The sequence below is a fragment of the Panulirus ornatus genome, chromosome 64 (assembly GCF_036320965.1).
Source record: "Panulirus ornatus isolate Po-2019 chromosome 64, ASM3632096v1, whole genome shotgun sequence".
Taxonomy (NCBI): Eukaryota; Metazoa; Arthropoda; class Malacostraca; order Decapoda; family Palinuridae; genus Panulirus; species Panulirus ornatus.
In genome coordinates this window covers 11,006,482-11,030,296 of record NC_092287.1, presented here as the reverse complement: position 1 = coordinate 11,030,296, position 23,815 = coordinate 11,006,482, and the positions used below count along the sequence as shown (strand labels likewise).

General features: G+C 42.0%; 1 protein-coding gene across 1 annotated transcript in view; it reads left to right on the top strand.

Annotated features, from left to right (window-relative positions):
• Positions 1-23,815, top strand: part of LOC139746242 (uncharacterized) — a 754,529-nt gene that overhangs the window by 557,200 nt on the left and 173,514 nt on the right. The window contains exon 6 of the mRNA XM_071657248.1: positions 3,806-3,921. Within this exon, the coding sequence (XP_071513349.1) occupies positions 3,806-3,921 (116 nt within the window). The remainder of the gene's footprint in view (positions 1-3,805; positions 3,922-23,815) is intronic.

Here is a 23,815-nt window from a genome sequence, read left to right as displayed (position 1 = left end):
TATATATATATATATATATATATATATATATATATATAGGGTTAGGGAAAATGATTTAGCAAACAGAGTAGAGGTAGTAAAAGCTTTGCGGAAGATGAAAGCCGGCAAGGCAGCAGGTTTGGATGGTAATGCAGTGGAATTTATTAAAAAAGGGGGTGACTGTATTATTGACTGGTTGGTAAGGTTATTTAATGTATGTATGACTCATAGTGAGGTGCCTGAGGATTGGCGGAATGCGTGCATAGTGCCATTGTACAAAGGCAAAGGGGATAAGAGTCAGTGCTCAAATTACAGAGGTATAAGTTTGTTGAGTATTCCTGGTAAATTATATAGGAGGGTATTGATTGAGAGGGTGAAGGCATGTACAGAGCATCAGATTGGGGAAGAGCAGTGTGGTTTCAGAAGTGGCAGAGGATGTGTGGATCAGGTGTTTGCTTTGAAGAATGTATGTGAGAAATACTTAGAAAAGCAAATGGATTTGTATGTAGCATTTATGGATCTGGAGAAGGCATATGATAGAGTTGATAGAGATGCTCTGTGGAAGGTATTAAGAATATATGGTGTGGGAGGAAAGTTGTTAGAAGCAGTGAAAAGTTTTTATCGAGGATGTAAGGCATGTGTACGTGTAGGAAGAGAGGAAAGTGACTGGTTCTCAGTGAATGTAGGTTTGCGGCAGGGGTGTGTGATGTCTCCATGGTTGTTTGATTTGTTTATGGATGGGGTTGTTAGGGAGGTAAATGCAAGAGTTTTGGAAAGAGGGGCAAGTATGAAGTCTGTTGGGGATGAGAGAGCTTGGGAAGTGAGTCAGTTGTTGTTCGCTGATGATACAGCGCTGGTGGCTGATTCATGTGAGAAACTGCAGAAGCTGGTGACTGAGTTTGGTAAAGTGTGTGAAAGAAGAAAGTTAAGAGTAAATGTGAATAAGAGCAAGGTTATTAGGTACAGTAGGGTTGAGGGTCAAGTCAATTGGGAGGTAAGTTTGAATGGAGCAAAACTGGAGGAAGTAAAGTGTTTTAGATATCTGGGAGTGGATCTGGCAGCGGATGGAACCATGGAAGCGGAAGTGGATCATAGGGTGGGGGAGGGGGCGAAAATCCTGGGAGCCTTGAAGAATGTGTGGAAGTCGAGAACATTATTTCGGAAAGCAAAAATGGGTATGTTTGAAGGAATAGTGGTTCCAACAATGTTGTATGGTTGCGAGGCGTGGGCTATGGATAGAGTTGTGCGCAGGAGGATGGATGTGCTGGAAATGAGATGTTTGAGGACAATGTGTGGTGTGAGGTGGTTTGATCGAGTAAGTAACGTAAGGGTAAGAGAGATGTGTGGAAATAAAAAGAGCGTGGTTGAGAGAGCAGAAGATGGTGTTTTGAAATGGTTTGGGCACATGGAGAGAATGAGTGAGGAAAGATTGACCAAGAGGATATATGTGTCGGAGGTGGAGGGAACGAGGAGAAGTGGGAGACCAAATTGGAGGTGGAAAGATGGAGTGAAAAAGATTTTGAGTGATCGGGGCCTGAACATGCAGGAGGGTGAAAGGAGGGCAAGGAATAGAGTGAATTGGATCGATGTGGTATACCGGGGTTGACGTGCTGTCAGTGGATTGAATCAGGGCATGTGAAGCGTCTGGGGTAAACCATGGAAAGCTGTGTAGGTATGTATATTTGCGTGTGTGGACGTATGTATATACATGTGTATGGGGGGGGGGGGTTAGGCCATTTCTTTCGTCTGTTTCCTTGCGCTACCTCGCAGACGCGGGAGACAGCGACAAAGCAAAAAAAAAAAAAAAAAAATATGTATATATATATATATATATATATATATATATATATATATATATATATATATATATATATATATATATGGGCAAACTATAATAATTTGATCATATCCAACCGCTCTTTTCAGCTCAGTGACCCTCGTAAATTGTGACCAGTTAGACATTTTTATGCCCATTTTCTACCATGACTGTATGTGATATTATACGTTTTTTTCTTTTATTTTTAGAAAAGTAAAGAAGAATTGAAGAGTTGGGACGGATGAAGGGAAAGTGGGAAAGAAGAAGGGGAGTGGGAGATGGACAGTTGGTGGGCAATCCACCTTGCTTTTTCTGTTTTAGCTAGCTATGGTTATAAGGTGTTTTCATTTATATATTGGAAGGGGCGGGTGGGTTGTTGATTTTGTTAGGCTGCTGGGAAAGTTTCTATTGAATCTTTGTATAGTGTCGAAGGATGTTTTTGATTTTTGAAATGTTTCAATTTCTTGAATTTCTAATTTTTCCCAGGCTTTAACTGCAGCCTTGTGTGCTCTTATAATGATGAGTTGTGTTTGTGTCAATTCGTGAATTTGTTCTGTGTTGAGAGTGTAAGGGTATCTTTGGTTTGTGGCAAATCTTAGTGTTTTGTTTTGAATTTTCTGAAGTGATTTCAGTTGTGTGTTGCTAAGTGCGTGAGTAGGTATAAGGGGATAATCTATTACAAGGAGGACTAAGGCTCTGACAAGATGTGTTTTGTATATCTATTGGCATGTTTCTCAGTCTGTAGAGTCTGGTGAGAGCTGTCATACCTTTTTGTATACGATCTTTCACATTATGTTGTGTAGCCACCGGAGCTGATGTTCAGGCCAAGCATTTTTTCTTGGAGTTAATAATGAAGTAATTTAGACTTTTAAAGTCTAAATTACTTCATCATTAACTCTACGTGGGTGAGTGACTTTTAGCCCCCAGTATCGAACGCCCCAGGTTTCCTTCGTAACCTATCCTGTCAGTAAACATAGACGATGTCAAAGCCTCTGTTTATGTAAGGATGCTTATTTAATGAAACAATTTTATAACGAACCCATTTTATAACGAACCAATTTTTTTTTTTACATTTTTCGTAATGAATGTTAAGCCCACTGAGGTTTGACAAAGAACCTTTGTGACGTTTATAATCCTTTTTACGCTACTGTTCACCGGATGAGCATAGGTTGCACAGTAATAAACTCGCCGGTGATTGATACCTGAACAAACCAAAATGTTGATACAGTTGAAATATCATTTTCTGTTATCATCCGTTAAAGCTAAAAGCAGTTGGCCTTTTTTATCATTTTCAGTCATATTCAATCCTAAAATTCTTGAATAAGCGGAGTTTAGTGCAGTATAAACTTTCATAAGTTTAATGTCTTACTCAGTGAGCTAATTTGGATATCCTGACTTCTTAAGGTGGTAGTTTATGTGATTTTTCTTCCGAATATTGTGGACTGCATTATTGTCTTGTGGCTCTTGTTTATAGTAAACCCAAGGTGAAAACCGTAAATATGACTCTTTGAGTGATAACGTTTTCTGTATACTGTGAACTCACAGGGCACCTTCTCATTTCATGAGCTAAATATGGGGGCTCTTTTTCTGGTTCTCATTGTACCTTAGAGTTCATGCTGGTGACAAGGGTGCGCATATTATTAGAAATCTCGTACAAATGTACAAACTGTGTAAATTTCCTTGAATTAAGTCATCTATATGTTTTCCTGCTCTCGCCACACTAATTTCCATATGTTTCTGGCTCCGTAAGGGAACCAGTGGTCCGTAGTTCGTTGCATTTCTATGTATTCCTTTTGCACCATCATCATCACTACAGCTTACGTCATCACCGCTGTCATCATCACTATCTCCAACATTATCAGGATCATTAACTTCATCACTAACATCCTCACCACTATCACTGTCTCTTACATCATCACTGTCAGTCCCATCATCGTCATCTTCATCATCACTACAATCAATAACAACCAACTAAGACCCAGTGTTTGTGTGTTCTTCCTCCTCCTTTAGGAGTCGGGGTGAGGTACAGCATCAGGGCGGGCAACAGGGACGGCCTCTTCACCATCGACCAGCACACGGGTCTCATCACCCTGGCCGCCCCGCTAGACTACGAGCTCCACGCTAAGGTAAGCCTCACCCTTCCCTCCCTCCCTCCAGGTGTTGCCGTGGCCTGACATTGGCCGTTGTAGGTGGGTCATGGTCACTCTGGCCGCCCCACTAGGCTACCAGCCCCACACCAAGGTGAGAACTTATACTTATTTGATATCGTGAACAAGTCCTGTGGGTTAGAGCCAGGGTTAGGTTCATGGTATTCGGTTATAGGTATTGTTTGAGGGTTGGCGATGGTCAGGTGCAGGGATAGGCCAGTCCAGGGGCGTCAGTCAGAAAGAGATGTAAAAGGATGTCAGGTTTTGGGCATGCCTGCAAAGCATTTCATCCATACACAAGCATTACATGCATGCGTACCGTAAAGAAACATTATTGTTAGCGCCCCACAACTTAACTGAGCTATAGGAAATGCTATACGAAATTATAAAGAACTGATAGAAAGGAGGTGAATGAGAAAACATCGATAAAACCACCAGACTGAAGTAATGGCATACCCCATAAGCAGATACTCATCAATAGAGATGACATTAAAGGATGGAAATGTAGAGAGAAGTAATTATAGATACAAATAATGGAGATGACAAGATGAAGGAAGAAAACAGCTGAGAGAGAGAGAGAGAGAAACAGACAGACAGACAGACAGAGAAAATAGAAAATGGATAAGCCTCAAAGTATGTAAATATCATCCCTTTTAGGAAGGACCGATAGATCACATAGGGTAATATAATAAGGTATTAGTACCCTTCCGAAGGTTAAAAAGATATGTCTCAGAATACAATAGTTCACGAAGGCAAGGGTAGAGTGTACCTCTACGAAATGTGCAAATAATCACAAAAGGAAAGATTTTGCCTCAGCCAGCACTGCCAGACTCACCTGTGGTAGGGTCAGCCAAGAGAAAAATAATGTGGCATCCATCATGGTAGTTTGATTAACAACTCGAAGGGATTAACAACCACACAAGGAGAACAGATTCTCTTCTATAAGCAGTTCACTGCCTGAGATGAGTGCAGTATTTGCAAGCCTCTCGTAGAAACTGACGTAAAACATCTAGTGGCAAGTGGAGACTAATTCCTGAATTTACAACTTATGCAGGTGTTGGCAGAAAGTGTGAAGGGGTTGGATTGTACGCTAAGGATTCGCTAATAACATCTGAACGACTCCATATTCTTTAAAGATACAACAGCGGAAACTTGAACCTAATTATTGGTATTAGACCCAAATAAGCCTCATAAGCTGCTAGATCCAAAACCTCAAGAATTTATAGATCGAATAAGAAATGTAGAATCCTCTCTCTCTCTCTCTCTCTCTCTCTCTCTCTCTCTCTCTCTCTCTCTCTCTCTCTCTCTCTCTCTCTCTCTCTCTGTATCCCTAGAAAATACGGTCAAAATAGAATTCGTTTTATTCTATTTATTTTTTTTTTTTTAGATATTTCAACCCGCTACGATTCAGCAGTGCAGATAAGCATCTCTCTAGGAGAGGCTCAAGAGATCAACGGTTGCATTAAAGTGGGAATGATTTAATCTGCGTCACATTTTGCCTTTGTTATCAGACTAGGACAGTCGTAAAGCACTGTCATCTCCCACACGCTCTGCTCGGATGACAACGTAATTAAATAAAGACGAGTGTGAGTACTAAATTTCCACACACAGACATAAGATTTCTTTGGTAAATGTGATAATTAGGTGAATATGTCCATATCTATAAAGAGAAGGGCAATTGATGTACACACGGTAAAAAAAAATATCTTCCCGTATGGGTTCGATGAATTTTGAAATGATCGATACGACTCGAGGTGTCTCAGCAGGGTGGATAAGCGTGAATGTGAGACAAATTTCATTATGATTTTTGATAGTTCCACTTTATAGTTATTTCCTTCGAGATATGAAATTATGATAACTTTTGTTGTCGTAGAATGACAGGAAATTTCGCTAGGAATCGACTTATTACATTATGAGAGCAGAGCTACCAGTTTGAGGCCAGACTAAGGGACAATTCTCAAAACCCTTCGTCCGTGGTGTCATATTGTTTCACACAAAAAGTGGTAAGATACTTTCGTTAACCGTGTGTAAGGTGTCTTAACCAATACGTCAAAGAACGTTGGTGCAAATCCTACAACTACCATCAAAGATCTCTGTTTCCTCAAGGAAATTAAAGTACCCCTGCACGTTCTCGTATCTTGCATAGATGCAAGTACAGAACACGGTATCATATCATCCTCGACAGAGAAAACCAGAACAAGTGGGTCACCCCCCGTATAGGACACTGAGAAACTACAGATAGATATAAACCAAGTCTCCTGTGCACCTGTAATGACGATATGCTGATATCGGTGAAAAGTTAAAGCTGCTTCGTTGTCGGGAGGTGAAGAGATAAGGTTAGAAAAATAGATAAGAATAAGAGGACAAAGCCTTGGGTAAAAGCGAACATCATCATATCCCTGAAGAATAGTTTTAAAGACACGGAAACAGATTTTACTCTTGTTGCTGTAACCAATGGGGCAACATATGATGAAGTGACGTCTGCCTCCTCTAGAAAGAGATGGTGGGCTGAGTATACGAACCCTCATTGAGAAAAGAGGTAAATCTTGTGGATGGTATCTTCAGTGTCCTAACACAACCAATACTGACACTCATGAAAATCCTTAGAGCACTGTAAATGTACTCGAGAGCAGATACTGGCAGTGTTGAAAATCTTGGAAGCACTTTAGGTGTACTCGATAGAGTTTTTTAAGATACACTTAGAAAATCATTGGAAGATATAGGTCTCAATCTAGAACTGTTTCCAACTGGCAAGACAGGAGACACAGAAGACTATGAGATATTACCAGTGACATCTGAAAGAGGTTGAACCATTATGTGACATTCATTTTTTAATTTCATTTCAAGCTAGAAGTTTCAGTTTTCTAAATTGTTTCTTACATTTTTCGCATGTATATATATGTATGTGTGTGTGTGTGTATATGTGCGTGTGTGTGTGTATGTGTGTGTATGTGTATATATATATGTATATTATCCCTGGGGATAGGGGTGAAAGAGTACTTCCCACGCATTTCCTCGCGTGTCGTGGAGGGCGACTAGAGGGGACGGGAGCGGGGGGCCAGAAATCCTCCCCTCCTTGTATTTTTTTTAACTTTCTAAAATGGGAAACAGAAGAAGGAGTCACGCGGGGAGTGCTCATACTCCTCGAAGGCTCAGATTGGGGTGCCTAAATGTGTGTGGATGTAACCAAGATGTGAAAAAAGGAGAGATAGGTAGTATGTTTGAGGAAAGGAACCTGGATGTTTTGGCTCTGAGTGAAACGAAGCCCAAGGGTAAAGGGGAAGAGTGGTTTGGGAATGTCTTGGGGGTAAAGTCAGGGGTTAGTGAGAGGGCAAGAGCAAGGGAAGGAGTAGCAGTACTCCTGAAACAGGAGTTGTGGAAGTATGTGATAGAATGTAAGAAAGTAAATTCTCGATTAATATGGGTAAAACTGAAAGTTGATGGAGAGAGATGGGTGATTATTGGTGCATATGCACGTGGGCATGAGAAGAAAGATCATGAGAGGCAAGTGTTTTGGGAGCAGCTGGATGAGTGTGTTAGTGGTTTTGATGCACGAGACCGGGTTATAGTGTTGGGTGATTTGAATGCAAAGGTGAGTAATGTGGCAGTTGAGGGAATAATTGGTATACATGGGGTGTTCAGTGTTGTAAATGGAAATGGTGAAGAGCTTGTAGATTTATGTGCTGAAAAAGGACTGATGATTGGGAATACCTGGTTTAAAAAGCGAGATATACATAAGTATACTTATGTAAGTAGGAGAGATGGCCAGAGAGCGTTATTGGATTACGTGTTAATTGACAGGCGCGCGAAAGAGAGACTTTTGGATGTTAATGTGCTGAGAGGTGCAACTGGAGGGATGTCTGATCATTATCTTGTGGAGGCTAAGGTGAAGATTTGTATGGGTTTTCAGAAAAGAAGAGTGAATGTTGGGGTGAAGAGGGTGGTGAGAGTAAGTGAGCTTGGGCAGGAGACTTGTGTGAGGAAGTACCAGGAGAGACTGAGTACAGAATGGAAAAAGGTGAGAACAATGGAAGTAGGGGGAGTGGGGGAGGAATGGGATGTATTTAGAGAATCAGTGATGGATTGCGCAAAAGATGCTTGTGGCATGAGAAGAGTGGGAGGTGGGTTGATTAGAAAGGGTAGTGAGTGGTGGGATGAAGAAGTAAGAGTATTAGTGAAAGAGAAGAGAGAGGCATTTGGACGATTTTTGCAGGGAAAAAATGAAATTGAGTTGGAGACGTATAAAAGAAAGAGACAGGAGGTCAAGAGAAAGGTGCAAGAGGTGAAAAAAAGGGCAAATGAGAGTTGGGGTGAGAGAGTATCATTAGATTTTAGGGAGAATAAAAAGATGTTCTGGAAGGAGGTAAATAAAGTGCGTAAGACAAGGGAGCAAATGGGAACTTCAGTGAAGGGCGTAAATGGGGAGGTGATAACAAGTAGTGGTGATGTGAGAAGGAGATGGAGTGAGTATTTTGAAGGTTTGTTGAATGTGTTTGATGATAGAGTGGCAGATATAGGGTGTTTTGGTCGAGGTGGTGTGCAAAGTGCGAGGGTTAGGGAAAATGATTTGGTAAACAGAGAAGAGGTAGTAAAAGCTTTGCGGAAGATGAAAGCCGGCAAGGCAGCAGGTTTGGATGGTATTGCAGTGGAATTTATTAAAAAAGGGGGTGACTGTATTGTTGACTGGTTGGTAAGGTTATTTAATGTATGTATGACTCATGGTGAGGTGCCTGAGGATCGGCGGAATGCGTGCATAGTGCCATTGTACAAAGGCAAAGGGGATAAGAGTGAGTGCTCAAATTACAGAGGTATAAGTTTGTTGAGTATTCCTGGCAAATTATATGGGAGGGTATTGATTGAGAGGGTGAAGGCATGTACAGAGCATCAGATTGGGGAAGAGCAGTGTGGTTTCAGAAGTGGTAGAGGATGTGTGGATCAGGTGTTTGCTTTGAAGAATGTATGTGAGAAATACAAATACATTTGCTTTTCTAAAGCAAATGGATTTGTATGTAGCATTTATGGATCTGGAGAAGGCATATGATAGAGTTGATAGAGATGCTCTGTGGAAGGTATTAAGAATATATGGTGTGGGAGGCAAGTTGTTAGAAGCAGTGAAAAGTTTTTATCGAGGATGTAAGGCATGTGTACGTGTAGGAAGAGAGGAAAGTGATTGCTTCTCAGTGAATGTAGGTTTGCGGCAGGGGTGTGTGATGTCTCCATGGTTGTTTAATTTGTTTATGGATGGGGTTGTTAGGGAGGTGAATGCAAGAGTTTTGGAAAGAGGGGCAAGTATGAAGTCTGTTGGGGATGAGAGAGCTTGGGAAGTGAGTCAGTTGTTGTTCGCTGATGATACAGCGCTGGTGGCTGATTCATGTGAGAAACTGCAGAAGCTGGTGACTGAGTTTGGTAAAGTATGTGAAAGAAGAAAGTTAAGAGTAAATGTGAATAAGAGCAAGGTTATTAGGTACAGTAGGGTTGAGGGTCAATTCAATTGGGAGGTGAGTTTGAATGGAGAAAAACTGGAGGAAGTGAAGTGTTTTAGATATCTGGGAGTGGATCTGGCAGCGGATGGAACCATGGAAGCGGAAGTGGATCATAGGGTGGGGGAGGGGGCGAAAATTCTGGGAGCCTTGAAGAATGTGTGGAAGTCGAGAACATTATCTCGGAAAGCAAAAATGGGTATGTTTGAAGGAATAGTGGTTCCAACAATGTTGTATGGTTGCGGGACTATGATAGTTGTGCGCAGGAGGATGGATGTGCTGGAAATGAGATGTTTGAGGACAATGTGTGGTGTGAGGTGGTTTGATCGAGTAAGTAACGTAAGGGTAAGAGAGATGTGTGGAAATAAAAAGAGCGTGGTTGAGAGAGCAGAAGAGGGTGTTTTGAAATGGTTTGGTCACATGGAGAGAATGAGTGAGGAAAGATTGACCAAGAGGATATATGTGTCGGAGGTGGAGGGAACGAGGAGAAGAGGGAGACCAAATTGGAGGTGGAAAGATGGAGTGAAAAAGATTTTGTGTGATCGGGGCCTGAACATGCAAGAGGGTGAAAGGAGGGCAAAGAATAGAGTGAATTGGAGCGATGTGGTATACCGGGGTTGACGTGCTGTCAGTGGATTGAATCAAGGCATGTGAAGCGTCTGGGGTAAACCATGGAAAGCTGTGTAGGTATGTATATTTGCGTGTGTGGACATATGTATATACATGTGTATGGGGGTGGGTTGGGCCATTTCTTTCGTCTATTTCCTTGCGCTTCCTCGCAAACGCGGGAGACAGCGACAAAGCAAAAAAAAAAAAAAGAAAAAAAAAATCTGAAAGTGCGACAGTTGTAAACATTCGGGGTTCAGATTGTCAATAAATCGTCCGCAGCCTTTAGGAACACGAGGGACTGTTCAACGAAGAAATTAGAAGAGCCAAACGCTCGCACCTGCAGAGTGTATCAGATGATCCAGGATGTGGCGGCAGTGCCGGACGACGAGCAGCGACCTGCAGGAACTTTACTGGAAATAACAGCAACATGACCTACCTTGATCAGAAGACCAAGCTCAAGGGATGTAGGCTTGGCAAGCGGGTTGACCAGTGCGAGTCGTCAGGAGCTGGGAATGGAGCCTCTTAGCCCTATATGGTTTGATAGTAAAAGACTCTCCTGTGGCCATTGGAGGAGTAGAGACATTAATGGATGATGATGGAGAGGATTTTAGAAAAGAAATCCTTCTAATCTACGATGATGGAAAGGTGATTTTGGTAATCTCTGCATGCCTGAAATCGATTTTAGAATTGCTTACTGTGATGTAATGAATAGGATCTGCAGTGAAGGAACGGATAGAAGATAGAAGATAGAAGAGAGAAAGTCTGTGACTGAGAATAATGTCACTATCAAGGTTACAAAATATATTCATAACTCGCTAAAAAAAAAAAGGAAAATAGATGACTATAAGGCTGTAACAACTAACTCTAACCAGAGCGCCTCATGAACGACAAGTAACGCCTCGTACAGCTCTGACGTGTGACGTGAACCTGTGACGCGTAACTGGAGGAATTCAAACCTCAGCCTTCGGTAATCAAGAGACAAGTGCATCAGCCGAGCAAGAGCGTCGTCAATACGTTCATGAGACGCGGTGTTGCGGCTGCTTACCGACCGATAGAGATACTGTATTGTGGCAACACAGAACGTCACATACAGCCCAGAACATCTTGGAATTCACGCAAAGTTTTGATATCCAATTTAACTAACTGAGATCGTTTACATGCTGGAATAAAGCGTATATATATATATATATATATATAACATACAAAGCTCCATCAGCCAGGATCGAACCTGGGACCCCTTGTGCAAGAGGCAGGCATGCTAACCGCTAGACTAAGGGACTGTATAATAGGAAACAACTATTCGAAATACTAAGTACTCGAATACCCTTCGTGTCACTATGGTGAGCAACGGGGTCTATCGGTTGTTTCCGAACAGAACACATAGCCAGCTGAGAGAGTTTTACCGAACCTGACTGTACAACGCGGAGTTATATGAATACGAATAAAGTGTATATGAACGCGCACCTCCATAGAACATACAAAGCTCCATCAGCCAGGATAGAACCTGGGACCCCTTGTGCAAGAGGCAGGCATGCTAACCGCTAGGCTAAGGGACTGTATAATAGGAAACAACTATAGTGAGACGAAGGGTATTCGAGTACTTAGTATTTCGAATAGTTGTTTCCTATTATACAGTCCCTTAGTCTAGCGGTTAACATGCCTGCCTCTTGCACAAGGGGTCCCAGGTTCTATCCTGGCTGATGGAGCTTTGTATGTTCTATGAAGGTGCGCGTTCATATACACTTTATTCGTATTTATATATATATATATATATATATATATATATATATATATATATATATATATATATATATATATATATATATATTATCCCTGGGGATAGGGGAGAAAGAATACTTCCCATGTATTCCCTGCGTGTCGTAAAAGGCGACAAAAAGGGAAGGGAGCAGGGGGCTGGAAATCCTCCCTCTCTTTTTTAATTTTCCAAAAGATGGAACAGAGAAGGGGGCCAAGTGAGGATATTCCCTCAAAGGTTCAGTCCTCTCTTCTTAACGCTACCTTGCTGACGCGGGAAATGGCAAGTAGTATGAACATATATATATATATATATATATATATATATATATATATATATATATATATATATATATATATATATACATTCTTTTTTTCATACTATTTGCCAAGAACAGAGGACTGAGCCTTTGAGTGAATATCCTTACATGGCCCCGTTCTCTGTTCCTTCTTTTAGAAACTCTAAGAAAGAGAGGTGAGGATTTCCAGCCTCCCGCTCCCTCCCCTTTTAGTCGCCTTCTACGACACGCAGGGAATACGTGGGAAGTACTCTTTCTCCCCTATCCCCAGGGATACATACACACACACACACACACACACACACACACACACACACACACACACACACACACGAGTTTCTTCAGAGCTCAGGAAGCTAGCCAAGGCCACCGATCAGAACCACAGGGCAAAACGTATGATGGTGTGTGTGTGTGTGTGTGTGTGTGTGTGTGTGTGTGTATGTGTGTGTGTGTGTGTGTGTGTGTGCCTATTTGCAGAGGGCGCAGGGCAATTGAGTGTTAGGCATCCGGTGTCTTCTTTATGGCAGATGCATCGTGGGCATGAAGAGGTCTTGGAATATACTGAAATGGTGTTTGTAGTGTTTTGGAGATGGTTGCTGTCCAGAACATAATCATGAGAGAATGGTCATGTGTGTCAAGGAGTGTAGTGAACCTGTGGCTGTGAGAGATAATGCAAGACAATTTAGGAGTAACTATTCAATATCTTAAATTGTGCCCCGTGCATCTTATGCATGAGGAGGTCTTGAGGTACGTTGAATCGGTGTTTATAATGTTCCAGTGATGGTTGTGTCCATATTGTAGACGAGAAAGTGTAACTTATATGTGTCTAGGGCGTATGGGTTCAGATGGATGTATGCCTTGTGGGATTTAACACAGAATCGGGAGGACGATTGCTTAGTGTTTGCCCCTTTTTTGTAGTTGTTCTTCATTTGTTTTGTCGATGTTCATAAGAGGTGGAGATTCTGTGAATATAGGTGCCTGAAGTGTTAATAACGGGTATGTTATTTCTACCTGCAGTACATTGGTTCGTTATGGAGTGCTTTGAATGGAAAGGATCCAGTGCTATTGCAAAACAACTTAAGCTCCAAGTTTACTGAGTTGAGACTTTACTAGGAGGATCTTGGTTTCGTTCTGTAGGCGTTATGTGTCAGTAGTCCTCAAGACAGCCAATGGATCAGTATTTGTAGTGTTGTAGGGATGGGTGATGCGCAGAACGTACATAAGAAAGGATAACTCTTACATGTCAGGGGATTGTGGTTTCAGATGGGTTTATGACTGGTGGGGTGATGTTTACTACTGAGTTGGGAAGGCGGATGTTTCATAGTTATCTGGTCATATCGGCTTTAATATGTTTTCGTTTTTTTTTCTCCTTACGTTTATCTCTGAGCACAGGTTACTAAAGTGTGTGGCGCAAGTAAGCTTTTTGTTTCTACTTGGGTGTTTATGGGTAGTTACGAAGTGGTTTGCTGCCACAAAGAACTAGGAGCGGAACATCTGAATTGGGATTGTATTGAAAGGATTCTTGCAGAGGGCGGTGGTCTACGTCATTCATTATCTCCCGCTTCGCTGTGGAGAGATATATTGTGAATTTCAGTTATTCTCTCGCCCTCAGACCACAAAAAGCGACTAACAGCTCGCTTCTTCTTCTGTGGTACAAGCCAACAAGGGTGCAGCCGTGTTTACAGCTTGACTACATCCGAGCGATTGGACGGAAAGGTCACATATCCGTGCAGCAGTGACCGCTCAGTTTAGCGTTTATAGCACTACCGTCAGCAGAGTATCCAGTGATATGGAAACGAAAGATGGACGCATTGCGGACCTTTAGTGACTTGCCCTCGTGTATATATGTATATGTATATGTATATATATATATATATATATATATGTATATATATATATATATATATATATATATATATATATATATATATATATATATATATATATATATATATATATATATATATATATGGAGAGAATGGGTGAGGAAAGATTGACCAAGAGGATATATGTGTCAGAGGTGGAGGGAACGAGGAGAAGTGGGAGACCAAATTGGAGGTGGAAAGATGGAGTGAAAAAGATTTTGAGTGATCAGGGCCTGAACATGCAGGAGGGTGAAAGGCGTGCAAGGAATACAGTGAACTGGAACGATGTGGTATACCGGGGTCGACGTGCTGTCAATGGATTGAACCAGGGCATGTGAAGCGTCTGGGGTAAACCATGGAAAGTTCTATGGGGCCTGGATGTGGAAAGGGAGTTGTGGTTTTGGTGCATTATTACATGACAGCTAGAGACTGAGTGTGAACGAATGGGGCCTTAGTTGTCTTTTCCTAGCGCTACCTCGCACACATGAGGGGGGAGGGGGTTGTTATTCCATGTGTGGCGAGGTGGCGATGGGAATAGATAAAGGCAGACAGTATGAATTATGTACATGTGTATATATGTATATGTCTGTGTGTGTGTGTATATATATATATATGTATACATATGGATGTATAGGTATGTATATTTGCGTGTGTGGACATGTATGTATATACATGTGTATGTGGGTGGGTTGGGCCATTCTTTCGTCTGTTTCCTTGCGCTACCTCGCTAACGCGGGAGACAGCGACAAAGCAAAATAGATAAATAAAATAAATGAATAAATAAATATATATATATATATATATATATATATATATATATATATATATATATATATATATATATATATATATATGTATATATATATATATATATATATATCTGATCGAGCATTTTAGGCGCACAAACATGAACCACTCCATCCTGCAAACATACTTGCCTGATTTCCCATGTTGATGGACACAACTGGGAAGAAAATGTGTTACGTGAATCTTACTCTTAATTACATTACTGATTCCTTGGCGTTCCCATTTAGTTGGACTGTGACGTCCATGGCCCCCAGCACTGAGCTCCCCAGCCGTCGTCAGTAGGGCTGGCGATCCTCAACCCTACACCATTTACGCCCCAGTTGTCACCAGAAGGGCTGGCAGCTACTGCAGATTCGCGTTCGCTCAGCCTTATCGCAGCAGCCCACTAGCAGTATGTGTATATATAATGATAGGGGCTTTCAAAGCTGGTCTCTCAAAGGAAACGTATAGCCATAAAGTATTAACATTTGGCCTCCCAGTCAGTGGCCTGAGGCGTAACTGTAAGGCATGGGTGTCCATGAATCCATGGGAATCCATGAGTCACTGGAAATCCACAATGTCCTGGAATAACGCCCTGTAGACGGAAGTCATCACACTAGCGACCTGAAACCTTGTCTAAACCCACTTTTTATTGGTATCCGTTGAGGCCATGTGGGAATACTGTGTAAAGCAGAACAGCAAGTGGTTTTTCGTTTTTTTTTGAGACTTTGATCTGTCGAATTAAACACGTTCATTTTGTATCTTGAGGTGCGTCCGTCTCCACTGTTCACAACTGGTTTTGAACATGATATAGTCAGCTTGCACTACTAGCTGTTAATCTTAATCCTTGAGTGTTCTAGGTGAACAATAACTAAATGGTTGTTCTTAATCCTCTCAAGATTGAGCTTCTAGTGGGCCCCAGGGCACTACTTACATCGGATTATGCGATGGATCGTAAGACAACAGCTTTAGCTCAGAGCTTATACTGATCTTGTGTAGAGAGGACTTGTGATGTACGTCTGCTGGGTAGAGACAGGACGAAGTTTCCTGTGGTTTGGGTATGTACGGGACGCGGGAGAGATCTTACTGTGCAATGGCTGAATGTTCCTCTCAGTCTTATTACTGCTCTCTCTCTCTCTCTTCTCTCTCTCTCTCTCTCTCTCTCTCTCTCTCTCTCTCTCTCTCTCTCTCTCTCTCTCTCTCTCTCTCTCTCTCTCTCTCACACACACCAGTGGAAGTAGTGGGGATGGAGGTTGCTTTGCTCTCGCTAGGTATCCACTTTGCCCCGTCCTTGACCTTAGTCTGGTTTCTCTGAGCTACGTCGTCATCAGCTGAATACCTCATGACCTGTCTAAGTTTCAGAAGAAGGACAGAGCCATAACAACAACTTCCATTTTGCTTCTTTCGGACCGAATATATATTGGTAACTTTGTTCTTTTGACCTTACGCCTATTTCAAGATAATGTAATACTTTCATTCAAGAATGGAAGGAAGAATTATAGATAAATTGTAACAGTCTAGACTTCCCTCAAAGCGCTGTTAGCGCTGAATAGTGCCATTATGCTCGGGAATAAGACAATTATCTTTCCTGCAGTGTCTTGAGGCGAGATTCCGACCACGATGTATGGTTTATGTGGCTAATGAACACAAATGTTTGACCTTATGAAATGTGTATTTAAGACAGCAGAACAACATGAGCCAAACCTGATTCATTTCTGCAGATGTTTAAGCACAGGAGAGTTGCTTGGCTATGGTCATTACCAGACTCGAGGCTCCAGCCCAGGTGGCCAAAAGCTGCACCAAAACAAATGGAGTCGTCATCCACACACTGCCAGCTGGAGGTGTGTCCTGGAGGTACCCTAAGCTGAGGTGGCCAGCTGCTGCTGCTGCTACGCCAAGACAGATGGAGCCATCCTCACACTGCCAGCTGGTGGCAGAATTGTCTGATGAGATGGCTACGGTAGAGAGGAAAATGATTCGGGTTAAAAAGATATCAGCAAGTTGTAGACGAGATGATGAGATTTCAGCCCAGGGGCAAATGGAAGGTTAATGAGAGGACTGGCTCTGGGATAAGACGCAGTGCACGAGTACTGAAGGAAGGGAATGGAACGAAGATGAGACGTTTTGGACTGGAATGATATGTCTGGAATTAGGACAGTTGCACTCTGCCTGGATTTAGGAGACGCGTTCTTTCGTTCCAGCACCATCTGTGTTACTTAGGAAATTTTACCATCAAAAAACGTTTGAAATGAGACAACATCTACACTCAGGCAGTAGATGTTGATGTGTTATTACTTGACAACATCTACATCCAGGCAGTAGATGTTGATGTGTTATTACTTGACATCTACATCTAGGCAGTAGATGTTGATGTGTTATCACTGGACAACATCTACATCCAGGCAATAGATGTTGATGTGTTATCACTGGACAACATCTACATCCAGGCAGTAGATGTTAATGTGTTATCACTGGACAACATCTACATCCAGGCAGTAGATGTTGTTATTAATACAGAAACTGGCCAGGGGTAACTATAGTAACAGCTTCATCGTCTTGTTCGTGTGTATACAAGCTATAACCACAGGCTGGCCTAAACCTGGGCAGTTTCAGCTGGAATTAATTTTCGATTATTGACCATTTTGGATTATTTTAGTTTTCGAAAATTAAGGTTACCCGTAGATTGTCTTAAGAATATGTGGGTCTTGATTATATTAGAATAGTGTCTCGGTAATCCCTATAAACACAGACAAATATCTGGGGCATACTTACAATTACAAACAAGTGACTTTGGCCATACTTAACAATAAAACTAGTGTCTGGGTCATACTTACACTTACAAAAAATATCTGTGTCATACTTATACTTACAAAGAAGTGCATGGGCCAGACTTTTAACCACAGACAGGTGCTTGGGCCATGCATATCATCACACACATGTGCATGGACTATACGTATAGTGAAACAAGTATCTGGGTCATACAGTCACAAGCAAGTATTGACGTAATGTCACTGAACTTCGTCGTCCTATGCAGTCAGCGTTATGATATACTGAATAGTTATTACGGTGTATACAGCCAGCGTGAAGAGTCTTGACGACTGGGAATCGGAAGCGCTTTCTGGTGATGCGTGTGTCTTAAGTCGGGTTTATAGATAGGTATGTTTAAAAAGGTACGTGTGTTATTGTCTGTGTTCTTACGTCTAGTCTGTGTGGTATGGCGGTGAAACGCCTGCCTAAAGACCCGACACATCTCAAAGTAAACGTGCCTTAGAGAGAGTACGGTGTGCACATACGTGTGGCAGTACGTTTGTGAGGCAGACGCTTCTTGGAAACACACTAACGTGAGGTGTACCAGCTAGGACTGCTAGCTGTGTTGACGTATGTGAACCCGACGTGTCGGCTCCTCTCGGGCGTCGCACCACAACCAGCCTAGACTGAGGGATATATAAGTTGTTAGAAGCAGTGAAAAGTTTTTATCGAAGATGTAAGGCATGTGTACGTGTAGGAAGAGAGGAAAGTGATTGCTTCTCAGTGAATGTAGGTTTGCGGCAGGGGTGTGTGATGTCTCCATGGTTGTTTAATTTGTTTATGGATGGGGTTGTTAGGGAGGTGAATGCAAGAGTTTTGGAAAGAGGGGCAAGTATGAAGTCTGTTGTGAATGAGAGAGCTTGGGAAGTGAGTCAATTGTTGTTCGCTGATGATACAGCGCTGGTGGCTGATTCATGTGAGAAACTGCAGAAGCTGGTGACTGAGTTTGGTAAATTTTGTGAAAGAAGAAAGTTAAGAGTAAATGTGAATAAGAGCTAGGTTATTAGGTACAGTAGGGTTGAGGGTCAAGTCAATTGGGAGGTAAGTTTGAATGGAGAAAAACTGGAGGAAGTAAAGTGTTTTAGATATCTGGGAGTGGATCTGGCAGCGGATGGAACCATGGAAGCGGAAGTGAATCATAGGGTGGAGGAGGGGGCGAAAATCCTGGGAGCCTTGAAGAATGTGTGGAAGTCGAGAACATTATCTCGGAAAGCAAAAATGGTTATGTTTGAAGGAGTTGTGGTTCCAACAATGTTGTATGGTTGCGAGGCGTGGGCTATGGATAGAGTTGTGCGCAGGAGGGTGGATGTGCTGGAAATGAGATGTTTGAGGACAATGTGTGGTGTGAGGTGGTTTGATCGAGTAAGTAATGTAAGGGTAAGAGAGATGTGTGGAAATAAAAAGAGCGTGGTTGAGAGAGCAGAAGAGGGTGTTTTGAAATGGTTTGGGCACATGGAGAGAATGAGTGAGGAAAGATTGACCAAGAGGATATATGAGTCGGAGGTGGAGGGAACGAGGAGAAGTGGGAGACCAAATTGGAGGTGGAAAGATGGAGTGAAAAAGATTTTGAGTGATCGGGGCCTGAACATGCAGGAGGGTGAAAGGCGGGCAAGGAATAGAGTGAATTGGATCGATGTGGTATACCGGGGTTGACGTGCTGTTGTCAGTGGATTGAATCAGGGCATGTGAAGCGTCTGGGGTAAACCATGGAAAGTTGTGTGGGGCCTGGATGTGGAAAGGGAGCTGTGGTTTCGGGCATTATTGTATGACAGCTAGAGACCGAGTGTGAACGAATGTGGCCTTTGTTGTCTTTTCCTATCGCTACCTCGCACACATGAGGGGGGAGGGGGATGGTATTCCATGTGTGGCGAGGTGGCGATGGGAATGAATAAAGGCAGACAGTGTGAATTGTGTGCATGGGTGTATTTGTATGTGTCTGTGCGTGTATATATATGTGTACATTGAGATGTATAGGTATGTATATTTGCGTGTGTGGACGTGTATGTATATACACGTGTATGGGGGTGGGTTGGGCCATTTCTTTTGTCTGTTTCCTTGCGCTACCTCGCAAACGCGGGAGACAGCGACAAAGCAAAATAAAAAGAATAATAATATATATATATATATATATATATATATATATATATATATATATATATATATATGTATATAGAATGAAGCGCCTTGTTAGTGTATACTTTGCTCTCTCTCCGTCCCCTGACGGTGGCGTAGCTGTTCGTCGAAAGTTTCGGACAGTTCGAATCATTTCTCGGTAACAAGTTTGGTGAATGCAGCTCCCGGACGCCCACACGTTCCCGTACACCGAAGACTTTTTCTGATCTTGGACAGATACGAAATCTCATGAAATATGGCTTCTTTTATTAATTTCCTCGTCACGAGCGAGACATATACGTGTATTCTACATGCCGTATTTCCAGTGTAGGCAAGAGGAGACTGCAGATTAATCCGTCAGCTACAGCATGTTTATAAAAGCAGAATTGGATTCTGCAGAGTTAAAAACTTTCAAGCTTAAAATGTTTAAGCTGTCCCAATGTATAAAGGAGGATGAATCAGCCTACTTATGTCTCCGAGGGTTCATAGGTGGTAGTGATTCTCCAATTAGGGTTTAAACAAAAGAGAAACGCATCTGTAGGATTCGGGGTTTGAGCAGAACAAGAATTTCAGCAGTGGAGCAGTTCACGCTTTGTCTTGGTTAACCTGGGTTCACTCAGCGTTCCTTGTAGGATGTAAGGTAAAGTCTCGGTTACAGAAAAGATGATTAGTTGTTTTGGACTATGTAACAGTAAGGTACAGGGGAAGGTAGACAGTCAGCTATAGTCCAGTGTCGGACTGAACAGAGTTCAGGTTTGGGATTCGTCTACATCCTAGGCTGGGCCTTGTAGTAACAACTGGAAGTTTTGAATGAGACAAAAGAAAATCGTTGACTAAGGTTCCCTGAAGAGAGGGTAGGTATCGAAGTCTAGTCGACTCTTTAAGGTTCCGCAGATAGGGTAGGTATAGAAGCCTAGTCATTTTTGTACTGGTGCAGCCGCTCTCACCTTGATGCCCAGGAGCATTTAATAAAGTTTCTGAAATCCGTGTTACCGCTAACGATACGATGCTATAGTTGCACTACACACGTTGAAACGCAATGAACTTGAAAAATGCAGTACCATTCTTTATAATAAATGATAAGTGGTTACAAATTTGTGTTGTTATAATATTAATATTCTTTTCCTTATAGAGCGCATATTGCATTTCAATATACACATGGATAAAAATTTGACTTATTTCAGTTTGGCAAAAAAAAAAATAGGAATAAAATTCACATTATTTATATTTGGTGAGAAAATTACAAATTGAATATCCACGAAAATATTTCCAAATATTTGAATAGATATACAAACATGTCATTCACTGCCAACACCAGTAGTTTGTGGTTGACCTCTGAATGCTTCTCGTGACCCTGTCTCTTCATCTAATGACGTGATCTAAGACGGTTGTTATCCTTACAAGGAGTGTCACATGATGTCCGCTAACCACTGATCCACGATAGTTTCGGAGGGACGAGGTTCCGGGGCGTTGGTTCCATAACTGTGGGTTCGACCGGCACTTGTAGGTGAGTGAGGGCAGGCTGCTGCACGGGAGCACTTGGGGTAGGTGGTTGGTGGTGCAAGATATTCTGGCGCCATGGTAAGGGCGTCTAATACCAAGTGCAGTGGTTCCTCCCCCACCTCAGAACTGAGAGGAATCAGGTTCCACTGAACCTTCAGACGATCTCTTGTGGTGCCAGGTTCTGGTGAAGGTTCACTCATTACAGTCTTCCTCTAAGGCAGGGTACAGGGCACCTACATATTCAGTGAGAGATTCAGTGGCGTAATAATATTTCAAACCGTAATAGAAAATGCCTCTGAGTTAGTCACCAGCCGACACCCACAGAGCGTAGGGCGAATAAGTGGAGTGTTCCACGGAATAATGGACGGTTAGAATAATCCTTGCTTTAGCATATCCCTTTCCCACTCTTACCCAACAACCCTCCACCAGTGAAGTAAAGGATGCGCTAGAACATGAATAGGTGGGTTCCCTGGTTACGGAGGTATGGAGGGTGAGGTGAGGTGTCTCACAATCAGTGGCCGATCCCATTAAGGCTCTACCAATTAGGCAGTATGAATAAGTCTAAGCCACGCTTTGTTGATTCACCGTCGGGTCATTGCTCGCCCGTAGTCGGTAATGAGCTGCCACACTGCGAGTTAGAATTAGCAGAAGAAAAAGGAAGAGCTGAACACACACACACACACACACACACACACACACACACACACAGACCACAAATAGTTCCTCCTTTCCTTAATGCATTCCCTTATCTGGCGGGAGATCAGGTGGCGATCCATTGGCCACACACCAGGTCACAGACTCATTCGCACGCTAATGAAGAGTCGATCAGTGTAAAGCCCTCTCGCTTGGACAGTGAAGCGAAGCGAACCACCCACCTCTCTGGGTTCGTTCGGGCTTCACATGTCGTCGTGAACTGCAGAAGGATGATGAGTTGAACTTGAACGCAGTGGGACGGTTAGCAGGGAGCAAGGTTACGTTACGTCATGCGTTTCCCCGAGGAGATGACATAGTTTTGGAGTGATACGAGGCAGATAAGGTACTGTACGGTGGGTGAAAGACGCTTAATGCCGCGTTTTGATACGAGGTTCCCTCACAAGAATTTTGCTATATGTGATTTCCTTTTTTCGTCTGTAGAAGGAATCATGGATACACATTGTGACTGGGACAGCTCCTGGTGGTGTAAAAGGACAGGAAACTTTCTCACGTGAAAGTGTATAATTCGTCAATGTGGGGGAATACAGTATGATTCCCTTTCCTAACATAGCATAGTGGCCTTGCACAATATCACCTCAATTTCCTTCATCAGGGACTCCACACCATTCTGAACTGAATGACTGACAGGCAAAGAAGGGCATAGAACTTCCATTAGACTAATGATGCACAGATGAGCTCCAGTGGTGAAGTCTACTGAAATACGCAGGCTTAGATACAGTCAAGCAAATTGCTTTTCAAGAAAAAAAAATTCATTCTAATTGCACTACCATTGTCACTCGTGTCGATAAGAATTTAGTGCTGCGGATTGGAAAATTAGGCCTATAGTCTCTGTCACTTTGTTGACGTGATACAGAATATTTGGTTCAGGTCTGGAGGTACCCACAGATACCACAGATCAGCACGTCATATATCGGTGGAAGGGGAAGGCTATTGAATGGGTTTGGATCGCACGCATCTGCTTCAGTAGTGTTGTTCAGATGCTCCCGGGGATTAGTGTTATAGGAGGCTTCATATGTCAGGTGTTAGATCACTTTTAGACTGCGTAGGGGGAACCCAAGGAGGCAAATCTATAACACCTATTTTAGTGGTGATTGTGATTTCTTTTTAGTGTGATTGTGATTTTCTTGTGACGATTGTGATTTTCTTGTGGTGATTGCGATTTTTTTGTGAATGTGATTTTTTTTTAGTGATTTAATTTTCTTTTTAGTGGTGAATGTGATGTTTTTAGCGGTGATTGTGATTTTCTAGTGGTGAGTGATTTTAAGTGGTGTGTAATTTTTCTAGTGATGATTGTGATTTGTTTAGTGGTGATTGCGATTTTTTGTTAGTGATTTTTAGTGGTGATTGTGATTTTTTTAGTGATTGTGATTTTTTGTGATTGTGATTTTTATTAGTGATTGTGATTTTTTGTGATTGTGATTTTTATTAGTGATTGTGATTTTTTGTGATTGTGATTTTTTGTGATTGTGATTTTTTTGTGATTGTGATTTTTAGTGGTGATTGTGATTTTTAGTGGTGATTGTGATTTTTAGTGGTGATTGTGATTTTTTTGTGATTGTGATTTTTTGTGTTTGTGATTTTTTGTGATTGTGATTTTTTGTCATTGTGATTTTTAGTGGTGATTGTGATTTTTAGTGGTGATTGTGATTCTTGTGACGATTGTGATTTTTTGTTCTAATTGAGATTTTTTAGTAGTGATTGTAATTTTTTGTGGTGATTACGATTTATTTAATGGTGATTGCGATTTTTTGTGGTGATTGTAATTCTTTAGTGGTGATTGTGATTTTTAGTGGTGATTGTGATTTTTTGTGGTGATTGCGATGTATTTAGTGGTGATTGTGATATTTTTAGTGGTGATTGCGATGTGTTTAGTGGTGATTGTGATTTTTTTGTGGTGATTGCGATGTATTTAGTGGTGATTGTGATTTTTAGTGGTGATTGC